At 40.5% G+C, this 13535-nt stretch overlaps 1 protein-coding gene and 1 long non-coding RNA gene across 2 annotated transcripts; both read right to left on the bottom strand.

The window, feature by feature from the left end:
* Positions 1–424: 424 nt before the first annotated feature.
* Positions 425–877, bottom strand: LOC137318040 (histone H2B 1/2-like). Its single transcript, XM_067981020.1, has one exon. It carries the CDS (start codon positions 875–877, stop codon positions 503–505), a length of 375 nt encoding a protein of 124 aa, XP_067837121.1. The 3' UTR covers positions 425–502.
* Positions 878–3101: 2224 nt separating this feature from the next.
* LOC137318038 (uncharacterized) lies at positions 3102–12891 on the bottom strand. Its single transcript, XR_010961800.1, has 3 exons — positions 12391–12891; positions 11937–12027; positions 3102–5508 (listed from the first exon to the last, which is right to left on the bottom strand). It is a non-coding gene; the product is annotated as an uncharacterized lncRNA (long non-coding RNA).
* Between the last annotated feature and the right edge of the window lie 644 nt (positions 12892–13535).

Genomic DNA, 13535 nt, shown 5'->3' with positions numbered 1-13535 from the left:
GGAGCCCGGACTCCTGGTGCAAGGAGTCGAACAGTAACAGATCCTTTAGACTATTCTGTACTCGGTGTGAAGTCTCTTTCAAGGCTGTTGCTTTACAAAGGATTGCGGTTCTGAAAGTGATATTCCCGAATAATGAACAAACAAACGTGAAAATGAGAAAAAAATGACTGAAGTCTAATCCACCCCCTTAAAACGGCTCTTAATGGGCAGTAGCCGGGAAGGGTCGGAATATGAACGAGAACGAGAGGATCAGTGACACGTTTTTGGTTATTGGGACTAAATAAAAAAGCAACACACAGATTATAACCGGCAGTGATGATGAGAATCTACTAGATTTCAAGAGAAATTAGAAAAGCACAAGAGTTATAGAAAAACAGTTAGTATCAAACATTCTACAGTAAAATGATTCGACACAGAGGGGTCGTTACAGCGTCTTCAGAGAGACTGTGGGTGGCTCTTAAAAGAGCCTTTGTGTTCATTTTTTTCAGTGCATTGTGGAGTTTTACTTGGAGCTGGTGTACTTGGTCACCGCCTTCGTCCCTTCCGATACGGCGTGTTTGGCCAGTTCCCCGGGCAGCAGCAGGCGCACGGCGGTCTGGATCTCCCGAGAGCTGATGGTCGCCCGCTTGTTGTAATGGGCCAGGCGGGAAGCCTCACCCGCGATGCGCTCGAAAATATCGTTCACAAAGGAGTTCATGATGCTCATGGCCTTGGAGGAGATGCCGGTGTCGGGGTGAACCTGCTTCATCACTTTGTAGATGTAGATGGAGTAACTCTCCTTCCTCGACTTTCTCCGCTTCTTGCCGCCCTTGGCTGGTGCTTTATTCAAGGTTTTCTTGGCGCCCTTCTTGGGAGCTGCTTTCTTGTCCTCAGGCATTTTCAAACTCAATTTCAGACCCAGGAATGACCCAAATCCGCTCCGAACTCGGATTAAATAGGCAGCCCCACAGCCCTATGCTAATGAGGGATGGAGGAAGGCAATGATTGTGATTGGGTCATTCGGAGTGATACAACGTCACCTTTTCCATTCACTCTCTGATTGGATATCTGAAGAAACCAATCAGATATAACACCTGCCACCAATCACAAACACGCTCACACTGCACATTGTCCGGTTTCAGCAATTTGTTCCGAACTGTTGCAGTTCTGCTTCCGGCCAGTAGATGTCCCCAAACCCCGGGACATTGAAGTTTGCAGATGAGAGAGGGACAGAAGATAAACTCATTCTTCACATTATGTTGCACGAGTGGGATTTAGAAAAACTGGGAATTGGAAACATTTGGTTGGACCAAATGTTGGTTGCATGCTGTCTTAAATTCTTGTAATTAATTTAGGGTGTATAGTCTATACTGACGAAGAATCCAACAAAATACAAGAAGACTTTAATAAGCTTGATGAAAGGCGGTGTAAATGGCCATTGAATTTCAATATAGAAAGGTGTGAGATGGTGCATTTTGCTCGGGGGAATAAGGAGGCCTCATACTGCTTGGAAAATAAGAGTTTAAATGTGGTAGAAGAGCGAAGGGATTTCGGGGTACAGATTGACAAATCATTAAAAGTAGCAACACAGGTTGATGAGGCCACAGAAAGCAAACACAGCACTGGGGTTTATTTCTAGAGGAATAGAATTGAAAAGCAGATAAGTTATGTTGAACTGTAATTTAAACTTTCAAACCTTCTGTCAAACTGTTAAACATTCCCTTTCTGAAATCCGTGCTGACTATTCTTTATTATATTTTCGGTTTCTCGATGTTTTTCGATTGCTTCATTGAGTAAAAGATTCCATGATCATTCCTACCACCGACCTTTTGTTAACTGGCCTATAGTTCCCTGGACTTGTTCTATCTCCTGTTTCAAAATATATGAATCACATTAACTATCATCCTGCCCTTTGGCACTATTCGTTTTTGTGATGATATTTTTCTATGTGTGCAACAGTGCCTCTGCTATCTCTTCCCTTGCTTCATTTAATATGTGCGGATGCAATCCATCTGGACCAGTTTAACCACCCTTTCTAACTTAAATGTCTTGATATCTTTATTGACCTCTTCATCTATATCATATTTACCCTGTTAATCTCCCTGGTAAATACTGAGGCAAAGTAACAATTCAATATTTCTGCCATTTCGCTGACATTACCTGTGAGTTTATCTTGTGCATCCCTTAGTGGCACTCAAACTATTCTGGTTTTCCTTTTGTTATTTTTGTGTCTGTGGAATAATTTACTATTTCTTTTTATATTCCTTGATAATTTGCTTCCCTAATTGTTTTTGTGACTTCTTCCTAACCTCTTCCTATTCGCTTTTGCCATCCTCTTATTTAATATCTATGAATGAGAAATTCTACCAGCTTTTTGTGTCTGTTCAGGGGCTGATGTTTGGAAACTATTTATTGTCTTTGATTAAAGTACCAGAAACCCCAAACCCAAACTCCACAGAAACACTCGATTTTCCCTCCTAGTGAAATATGGCGCTATAATGGTGAGCAGAGCTGCCTTCCAAACAGTTCATTCCAACAGGTTTGAATCCCAGCACGCTGAATTCAGAATCACCAAGACTGGAACCGAATTTGATGATGTTCAGAGGGATAGTGTTTCGAAAACACAAACGGTTCTTATTTATATTAAAAAAATACTTTGAAAGGTAATTTCTTTCCCTCATAACTTTGAATTTAACTCTTTCCCTTTGTATTATTATTTACACTGATCTGTACAGTGGATACGGGAAACAATTGCCCGGATTCAGTGAAGTGAATAGACTTTCTGAAGTTTTTCCCTCTGCTGATTCCCGTCCCTTATTTAAATTATGTCGGATTAACCTTTCTGATCTATTGAAGGGTCATAGTCCTGAACCGTTAACCCGAGCTTCCCTTCTCCACATATGCTGCGGGACCTGCTGAGTCTTTCCAGCATTTTTGGTATTTTTTTCTCTCTATTTTCTCCCTTTCACTTTTGACGGTCGCCATTAAAACTTCCAGCTTTGTGCTCAGTTTTTATTTGTGTTTTAGTTCGATTTATTTGAATTAATCCAATTCATGTTCTGAGAAATCAGACAGAAATATTGCGCAATGTACAGTGAAATATAATGGGGCAAATTCACAACTTTTGAATCAACAAAACAAAAACTTTATTATGAGTCAGTTGGCTTAATTTTTCACTTTCAAAATATTTTTTAAAAACAGAGTAGAAGTTACAGAGAGAAACTATTTCCTCACATTGCACTTTGTCCTGTTTCTGTAACGACAGACAATGTGAATTTGTTCCACTCTGTTAGAGTTCTCGCTTACGGCCAGTCGATGTCAGACTGTATATTCATTCTGTATCTGTCAGCCTCCAGTACTGTCTGTGAGTGTGAGATTAATTCTGAATTTGTCAGTTTCTGGTACTTTGTGTGAGTGTGGGATCAATTCTGAATTTGTCAGTCTCTGGTACTGTGTCTGAGTGTGGGATTCATTCTGTATCTGTCAGTCTCTGGTGCTGTCTGTGAGTGTGGGATTCATTCTGTATCTGTCAGTCTCTGGTACTGTGTGTGAGTGTGGGATTCATTCTGTATCTGTCAGTCTCTGGAGCCACCTGTGAGTGTGGGATTCATTCTGTGACTGGAAGTCTCTGGAATTTTATCTCAGTGTGGGATTCATTCTGTAACTCAGTCTCTGGGACAATGTGCAAGTCTGGATTCGTTCTGTATTCTTATTTCAGGATACAGCATGTTACTTGAAACTGCATCTTTAATTCATTAATGTTTGCACGGTCCTTTGTCTAGCATTATTTTTTAAATATGGATACACTTCTGTATTTTGTTTCAATCAAACAATGTGTGAGGTTTGGTGTAGGATTACATCTTAATCTCTTGAAAGACTATTGTAAATGATAATGTATATTTCAATATTTTACCGTGAAATTATTGATCTGGTATTTATTGTGTAGCTCAGTCTGCACTAATGGAATTGATACTTTATCTTTCAGGCTGACACTTTGTGCTATATTTGGACTGGTATGTCAGGAATAACTCAGTCCGCAATAATGGAATTGATGCCATACCTTTCAGCATGAGTTTGAAGTAATTATTGGAATCGTTTGCTATGTGTAGCTTCGTCTACACTAATAGGATTCAGACTGTATGTTTCAATATGATAATATGTATATACGAATTTTGGACTGCATACAATATGTAGCTGGGTCTGTACTAATGGAATTCGTACTGTGCCTTTCAGTCTAATACCGTGTAATATATTTAGATTGGTTTGTAAGGTGTGGCTCAGTCTGCAATACTGGGATTGATACTGTATCTTTCAGCATGACCCTGAATGTGATTTTTGGACTGTATGTAATGTGTAGCTCAGTCTGCACTAATGGAATTGATAATGCATCTTTCAATCTGATACTGTATGAGAATTTTGGACTGGTAACAAATGTGTACCTCAGTCTGCAGTAATGAAATTGATACTGTATCTTTCATTACGATACTGTATTCGAATTTTGGACCGTATATAATGTGTCGCTCAATCTGCACTGTTGGAATTAATACTGTATCTTTCAACCTGTCACTGAGATTTTTAGACCAGTATATGATGTGTCGCTCAGTCTGCAATAATGGGATTGATACTGTATCTTTCAGTCTGATACTGTGTGAGATGTGTATACTGGCATGTAACGTGTGGGTCAGTCTATACGAGTCAAATCGAAACTGTGTCTTTCAGTCTGACACTGAATGTGATTTTTGGACTGGCATCTACTGTGTACCTCAGTCTGCAGTAAAGGAATTGAAACTGTATATTTCAGTACGATACTGCATGTGAATTTTGCACTGGTATATAATGAGCAGCTCAATCTGTATTAATGGAATTGATATTGTATCTTTCAATCTGATACTGTATGAGAATTTTGGACTGGTATCTAATGTGTACCTCAGTCTGCAGTAAAGGAATTGACACTGTACATTTCATTCTGACACTATGAAGTTTGTGGACATATATGTGAGTCAAATATGGGTAACATCTGAACTGGTATCTAATTTGTATCTCAGTGTACACTATTGGCATGAATACTGCATCTTTAAACTCATAATGTGTGTGAGTTGTGGGCTGGTATTTAATTTGAATCTCGGGGTAAACTATTGTGATTCATTCTGTATCTATCAATCGGTCCCATATGTCAGTTCTAACTGGTATTTAATTTGTAGCTAAGGCTGAACTAATGTGAGATTAACACAGTTCGTTTCAATCTGATACTGGGTGTGATTTGGACTGGGAATTATTTATCTGCCTGTCAGCGGTACTGAGTTGTTTAGAAATGGAAATTCCATCTGTATCTCCTGCTCTGTTTGACTGTTGGATTGGGATCAGTGTGGGATTGACTATTTCTGCTGTGTGAGACTGTGGAACTGATGACTTGCGTGTGTCTCTGTGCTCTCTGAGTGATAACGTACATACTGTGTGTGAGAAGGAGCTGGCTGCACTGTTCCTTGCGGAGGAAACATCACACTGATTCTGGGTCCTTCAAGTATTTGCCTGTAGAAAGAGAAATTAAGTCTTGTAACTCAAGAACAGGTGAGGTAGAAAATACAAAAGTGATCAATTGAATCTCTCTGTTAATAATCATTGTAATATCCACAAATGAAAACCAGTGATACAAACAGTGTCAGTGTCTGACTCCACTGCAGTACTGCAGCACTCAGCTTCTGTACACCAGGTGTGTTGGGCTGTTTTACAACAATTTAGTGACATCCAGACACAATCCAACACCTTCACTGATCCATGAATGGGACGACCCGATGGGGCGGGGCCCTTTGCACAGGTCAGGCTTCTAAACCCCTCTCCGATGGGGCTAACAGTTCAACCAAAACCACAGAGCTGCTGTTTAAAATGTGTCCTTCATATTTCTCACATGATGCCTGCAATAGATGCTCTTTGTATAACTCCCCACATCCTTACTGTCCGGCTCTGTTTACTGTTCAATCACAAACAGGGCAGGTAGAAAAAAAATCAGATTTAATACCTGGCACCAATCACAAACACGCTCATACTGCACATTGTCCGGTTTCAGCAATTTGTTCCGAACTGTTGCAGTTCTGCTTCCGGCCAGTAGATGTCCCCAAATCCCGGATCATTGAAGTTTGCAGATGAGAGAGGGACAGAAGATCAACTCATTCTTCACATTATATTGCACGAGTGGGATTTAGAAAAACTGGGAATGGAGACGAGCTGTTGGACCAAACACTACCTGCAACGCTGTTTTAAATTCTTGTAATTAATTTCGGTTATATTGTCTATATCGAGGAAGACTACGAGAAAATCAGCTTGCAGAACGGCCGTGTAAATGGCCATTGAATTTCAATATAGAAAGGTGTGAGCTGGTGCATTTTGCCAGGGGGATGAAGGAGGCCACATACTGCTTGGAAATTAAGAGTCTAAACGGGACAGAGGAGCAATGTAAATCATCCTGAGAAATTAGAGAGAAATACTGCGCAATGTAAGTGAAAAATAATGGGGCAAATTCACAACTATCGAATGAGTAAAACAAAAAAATTATTATGAATCAATTGACTTCATTTTTCACTATCAAAATGTGCAAAAATACGAGAATAAAAGTTACAGACAGAAACTTTCCTCACATTGCACATTGTCCTGTTTCTGTAACCACGACAGGAAATGTGAATTGGTTCCGCTCTTTTACAGTTCTCGCTTACGTCCAGTAGAGGTCAATCTCTGGTACTGTGTCTTGTGGGGTTTATTCTGTATCTGTCAGACTCTGTTATTGAGTGTGAGCATGGGGTATATTCTGCATCTGTCAGTTTCAGGTACTATATATAAGTGATGGGTTCATTCTGTATCTGTCAGTCTCTGGTACGTTGGGATTCATTCTGTATCTGTCAGACTCTGTTTTTGAGTGTGAGCATGGGGTATATTCTGCATCTGTCAGTTTCAGGTACTGCATATAAGTGATGGGTTCATTCTGTATCAGTCAGTCTCTGGTACTATGTGTGAGTGTGGAATTAACTCTGCAACTGTCAATCTCTGGTGTTGTATCTGAGTGTGGGATACATTCTGTATCTGTCAATCTCTGGTGTTGTATCTGAGTGTGGGATACATTCTGTATCTGCCATTCTCTGCTGCTTTATCTCAGTTTGGGATTCATTCTGTAATTCAGTCTCTGAGACAATGTGCAAGTCTGGATTCATTCTGTATTCTTCTTTCAGTTTACAGCATTGTATTTGAAACTGTATCTTTAACACTTTAAATGATATAGTTCTTCATCGTGTATTTAATCTGTAAATATTAATTTCCTTCAATCAAACAACGTGTGTGAGTTTTGGAGTGGGATCACATCTTAATCTCTGAACTCTATTGTGAATGATAATGTACCTTTCAATCTGTTCACAGTGAAATTATTGGACTGGTATGTAGTGTGCAGCTCAGTCTGCACTGACGGAATTAATTCTGTATCTGGGTCGAACACTGTATGAGATTTTTGAACTGGTATTAAATGTAGCTCATCCTGCACTAAAGGAGTGGATACTGTCTCTATCAGTCTGATACTGTATGATATTTTTGGCCTGGAATGTGAGATGTAGCTCAGTCTGCACTAATGGAAGTGATACTGAATCTTTCAATGTGATATTCTATGAGATTTTTGGACTGGTGTGTCACATGTACCTCAGTCTGTGCAAATGGAATTGATATTGTATCTTTGAGTCTGATACTCTTTGAGATTCTTGGACTGCTATATCATGTGTGGTTCAGTCTGCACTAATGAAATTGATACTGTATCTTACAGCCTAATATTGTATGAGATTTTCGGACTGATATGTAATGTGTAGTTCAGTCTGTGCTAATAGAATTGATACTGTATCTTCCAGTCATCATTTATGAGATTGTTGGACTGCCATGTCATCTGTGTCTCAGTCTGTGATAATAGAATTGAAACTACATCTTCCAGTCTGATCATTTATGAGGTTTTTGGACTTGTGTGTAACGTGTAGCTCAGTCTGTACCAATGGTATTGATACTGTATGTTTCAGTATAATACTGTATGAGTATTTTGCAATGTATATAAAATGTAGCTCAGTCTGCACTAATGGAATTGATACTGCATCTTTCAATCAGACACTATGAGGTTTTTGGACTGGTATCTGATGTGTAACTCAGTCTGCAGTAACATGACTGTGAGATTAATTCTGTATCTGTCAATCGGTGGTACTGTGTGTGAGTGTGTGATTAATTCTTTATCTCTCAGTCCCTGGTATTGTGTGTGAGTGTGGGATTCATCCTGTATCTGTCATTCTCTGGTACTGTGTGTGAGTGTGGGATTCAGTCTGTATCTGTCAATCTCTGGTACTGTGTGTGGGTGTGGGGTTCATTCTGTATCTGTCAGTCTCTTGTACTGTGTGCGAGTGTGGGATTCATTCTGTATCTCTCAATCACTGGTACTGTATGTGAGTGTGGGATTAATTGTGTTCCTATCAGTCTCTGGTTGTGTGTGTGTCTGTGTGTGTGTGTGTGTGTGTGTGTGTGCGCGCGCGCGCGCGTGTATGAGTGATTCATTCTGTTTCTGTTTGTATCTGGTGCTGTAAGTGAGTGAGATATTCATTCCATACCTCCTAATTTCTGAAACCATATGTGAGTGATATAAATTCTGTATCTGTCAGTCTGTGCCACAGTGTGTGAGTGCGGCATTCAATCTGGATCTGCCAGTCACTGGTACATTGTGTGAGCATGGGATTCATTGTACATGTCAGTCTCTGGCACTGTATCTGAGTGTGAGATTCATTCATTATATTTAAGTAAATTGTATCTCCGTTTATTGTACAGCATTCAAAACTGTACTTTAATACATTAATGTATGAATATGTTCCCCAGTCTTTTATTGGTAGATACTGATACACTTCAAAATGTAATGTTGCAGGTTATAATCAGAGAATGTGGGCACTTTTTGGAATAATATTAAATCTGTATCGATGGAAACACAATTGTGATTTGGTGTGTCTTCCAAACTGATATGGTGACATTTTTGAACTTGTATATAATGTGTAGCTCAGTCTGTGTGAATGGAATACTGTATATTTCAGTCTGAATCTGTGTCAGTTTTTTTGAAGTGATATGTAATGTGTAGATCAGTCTGCACCAATGGAATTGATAATGTATCTTTCAATCTGACATTATGAGATATTTGGTCTGGTATGTTAAGTGTAAATCAGCCTGTACTAATGTAGGTGACTGTGAGATTCATTTGGGATCTCTCAGTCTCTGGTACTGTGTGTGATTGTGGGATAGATTCTGTATCTGTCACACTCTGGTACTCTATGTGAGTGCGGGATTCACTCTGTATATACCTTCTCTAGTACTGTGTGTGGGAAAAATTCTGTATATACCTCTCTAGTACTGTGTGTGGGATTCATTCTGTATATACCTTCTCTGGTACTGTGTGTGGGATTCACTCTGTATATACCTTCTCTAGTACTGTGTGTGGGATTCATTCTGTATATACCTTCTCTAGTAATGTGTGTGGGATTCACTCTGTATATACCTTCTCTAGTACTGTGTGTGGGATTCACTCTGTATATACCTTCTCTTGTACTGTGTGTGGGATTCACTCTGTATATACCTTCTCTGGTACTGTGTGTGGCATTCACTCTGTATATACCTTCTCTGGTACTGTGTGTGGAATTTATACTGTATATACCTTCTCTGGTACTGTGTGCAGGATTCACTCTGTATATACCTTCTCTGGTACTATATGTGGGATTCACTCTGTATATACCTTCTCTGGTACTGTGTGTGGGATTCACTCTGTATATACCTTCTCTAGTACTGTGTGTGGGATTCATTCTGTACATACCTTCTCTAGTACTGTGTGTGGGATTCATTCTGTATATACCTTCTCTGGTACTGTGTGTGGGATTCACTCTGTATATACCTTCTCTGGTACTGTGTGTGGCATTCATTCTGTACATGCCTTCTCTATTACTGTGTGTGGCATTCACTCTGTACATACCTTCTCTATTACTGTGTGTGGGATTCACTCTGTATATACCTTCACTAGAACTGTGTGTGGGATTCACTCTGTATATACCTTCTCCAGTACTGTGTGTGGGATTCACTCTGTATATACCTTCTCCAGTACTGTGTGTGGGATTCATTCTGTATATACCTTCTCTTGTGCTGTGTGTGGGATTCATTCTGTATATACCTTCTCTGGTACTGTGTGTGGGATTCACTCTGTATTTTCCTTCTCTAGTACTGTGTGTGTGATTCACTCTGTATATACCTTCTCTAGTACTGTGTGTGTGATTCACTCTGTATATACCTTCTCTGGTACTGTGTGTGGGGCTCACTCTGTATATACCTTCTCTGGTACTGTGTGTGGGATTCACTCTGTATATACCTTCTCTAGTATTGTGTGTGGGATTCACTCTGTATATACCTTCTCTAGTACTGTGTGTGGGATTCATTCTGTATATACCTTCTCTAGTAATGTGTGTGGGATTCACTCTGTATATACCTTCTCTCGTACTGTGTGTGAGATTCACTCTGTATATACCTTCTCTGGTACTGTGTGTGGGATTCATTCTGTATATACCTTCTCTGGTACTGTGTGTGGGATTCATTCTGTATATACCTTCTCCAGTACTGTGTGTGGGATTCATTCTGTATATACCTTCTCTTGTGCTGTGTGTGGGATTCATTCTGTATATACCTTCTCCAGTACTGTGTGTGGGATTCACTCTGTATATACCTTCTCTAGTACTGTGTGTGGGATTCACTCTGTATATACCTTCTCTGGTACTGTGTGTGGGATTCACTCTGTATATACCTTCTCTGGTACTGTGTGTGGGTTTCGGTCTGTATATACCTTCTCTAGTACTGTGTGTGTGTGTATTATTTCCACATATGCAGTTTCTCATACTGTAGGTTAATTTGGGATTCTTTCTGTATCTCAGTCTCAGGTAGCTTGTGTGAGTGTGGGATTCATACTTTACCTGTCAGTCTCTGGTGCTGTGTGTGAGTGTGGGATTCACTTTTTGTATCTGTCAGTCTCTGGTATTGTATGTGAGTTTGAGATTCCTTCTGCGTGTCTCAGTCTCTGGTACGGTATGCGAGTGTGGGATTCATTCTGTGTCTGTAAAATTATTCTCTCTGTTTACATTATAGCGTTCAATAATTTAGCTTTAATATCTTAATGTTTGAATAGTTTTTCTCATTATTTAATTTGTAAATATGGATGCACTTTCGGATAAGATGCTGGAGGTTTTTAATCAGATAATTTGTGTGCTTTTTGGACTATGATTAAATCTGTATCTCTGAACACAAATTTGAATGATAATGTATCTTTCAAACTGATATGATGACATTTTTGGACTGCTGTGTAATGTGTATCTCAGTCTGCACTAATAGAATTGATACTGTATCTTTAAATCTCATACCATGAGTGTATTATAAACTGATATCTAATTTGTTTCTCATGTTCCGCTGTCACAGCATTTCTCAATCTGACACTGTATGAGAGTTTTGGACCTGTATGCAATTTGTATCTCATGCTACACTATTCGAATGGATACGACATGTATTAAACTCACATGTGTGTGAAGTTCTTGTCAAGTATTCAATTTGAATCTCGGGTTACATTATTGCAATTCATTCCGTACCTTTCAATCGGGCACCATGTGTGATTACTATCTGGTATTTAATTCGTAGCTACCGTTAACCTACTGTGGGATTGACAATCTTAAAGCATGACTTTGGACTGGGATTTTTGTATCTACCTGTCAGTGGTACTGAGTTAGGGGGAAATGGAAGCAGCGTCTGCCTCACCTGCTCTGTTTCCGTGTTGGATTGAAAATGTGCCTCCGGATATTGGGATCAGTTTGGGACTGACTGCTTCTGCTGTCTGAGACTGTGGAACTGATGACCTGTCTGCGTCTCTGTGAATGATAACGTACCTACTGTGTGTGAGGAGGAGCTGGCTGCACTGTTCCTTGTGCCTAGGATGGAGGAAGCATCACATTTATTCTTGGCCCTTCAAGTATTTTTCTGTCAGAAGAAAAAAGTAACTGTTGTAACTCCAGAACCAGTGAGGTAGAAAATACAAAAGTGATAAGTTTAATAGCTCTGTTAATGATAATTATATAAATCAGCGATACAAACAGTGTCAGTGTCTGACTCCACTGCAGTACTGCAGCACTCAGCTTCTGCACACCAGGTGTGTTGGGCTGTTTTACAACAATTTAGTGACATCCAGACTCAACCCAACCCCCGCACTGATCCATGAATGGGACTACCCGATGGGGTGGGGACTTTGTACAGGTCAGGTTTCTAATTCCCTCTCCCAGGAGAATAACCGTTCAACAGAAATATAACAGCAGTTGTTTAAATTGTGTCCTTCACACTTCTCACCTGGTGCCTTCAATAGTTGCTCTTTGTCTCAGTCCACACATCATTACTGTCCGTCTCTGTTTCCACAATTCACTCTCCAATAACAATAAACAGGGTGAGACTGGAACTAAACCAGGAACATTCACTACTGGTTTGGGGAGAGAAAGCAGCAATGATTTTAAATAGCAGTTTCTCCCCATTCTCTCTCCCTTCCCCTGGACACACCCGGTACACACACTGCCCGAGAATGACCTCTCCCTTCCCCCTCTCACTCCATGTTCCGGGACAATTTCCTGATCCACTCCGCCTCTTACGAAAAGCCCCCGGACTCCCCCTGACCTTCCACCGGACTCAATACCGATCTCTGAGTCCATCTGCGGACACGGTCCCGAAGCGATGAGCTGCTGTAACGAGGCTGCTCTTTGCTCCCTTCCCCCGGGGGCCGTGATCACTCCATTCTCGGCTGTTTTAAACCATCTTCTTCCGCTCACTGAGGGAATGGCCCCAATCGGCCGAGCAGGGGGAGGGGATCGCGCATGCCCTCTTCCACTCACCAACAAGCAGCGCGGGGGGCGGGGCTGATTCACGCATGCGCAGATATCTGCTTTAATTCCCAATACAAAAATCGATGGAAACTTTCCCCAATTGGAATTTTTCAGAGTCTGAGCAAAGGAAGTGGGTCTGGGGGAAAGGTCAGAGGGAATGGGGTCCACAGGCAGTGCAGGAACAGGCACCAGAATGGGAAACAGATGGGATTCCACCAGTGCCTAACGCTGGAATCCAGACTGACTTTACAATCTCTAACTATTAAACTAGATGTTTCCATCCCTGCTGTTTCTCTCGTTATCTTTTGATGGTAAATAGTCTTTCATAGATAAAGTGGGACGTTTTGAAATGAGCCAAAGGATTCTGTTCATTCTTAGCCCCATTTACCATTAATTAACGTGTGACTCCGAAACTGGATGCAGGATTTCTCAAACCAATCCTGGAGAAAAATGGGATGAAATTCGGAGTCCGTGTATTTGCTGGGAGCGTGTAGGATTAATATCTGACAGCAACAGTCCCATATTAATATAATCAGATTGAAACTCTCGGTCACTGAGAGTAATAGCGAACGGCCCTGATCTGCAAAACCGAATGTAGTACAACAGGCAAGAGAGGGTTAA

Source organism: Heptranchias perlo, unplaced genomic scaffold (genome assembly GCF_035084215.1).
Source record: "Heptranchias perlo isolate sHepPer1 unplaced genomic scaffold, sHepPer1.hap1 HAP1_SCAFFOLD_64, whole genome shotgun sequence".
Taxonomy (NCBI): Eukaryota; Metazoa; Chordata; class Chondrichthyes; order Hexanchiformes; family Hexanchidae; genus Heptranchias; species Heptranchias perlo.
This window is presented reverse-complemented; position numbering and strand designations above follow the sequence as displayed.

What these genes read in the sequence shown, in the direction of transcription:
- LOC137318040 (XM_067981020.1), bottom strand. Translation starts at nt 877, where the DNA reads ATGCCTGAGGACAAGAAAGCAGCTCCCAAGAAGGGCGCCAAGAAAACC.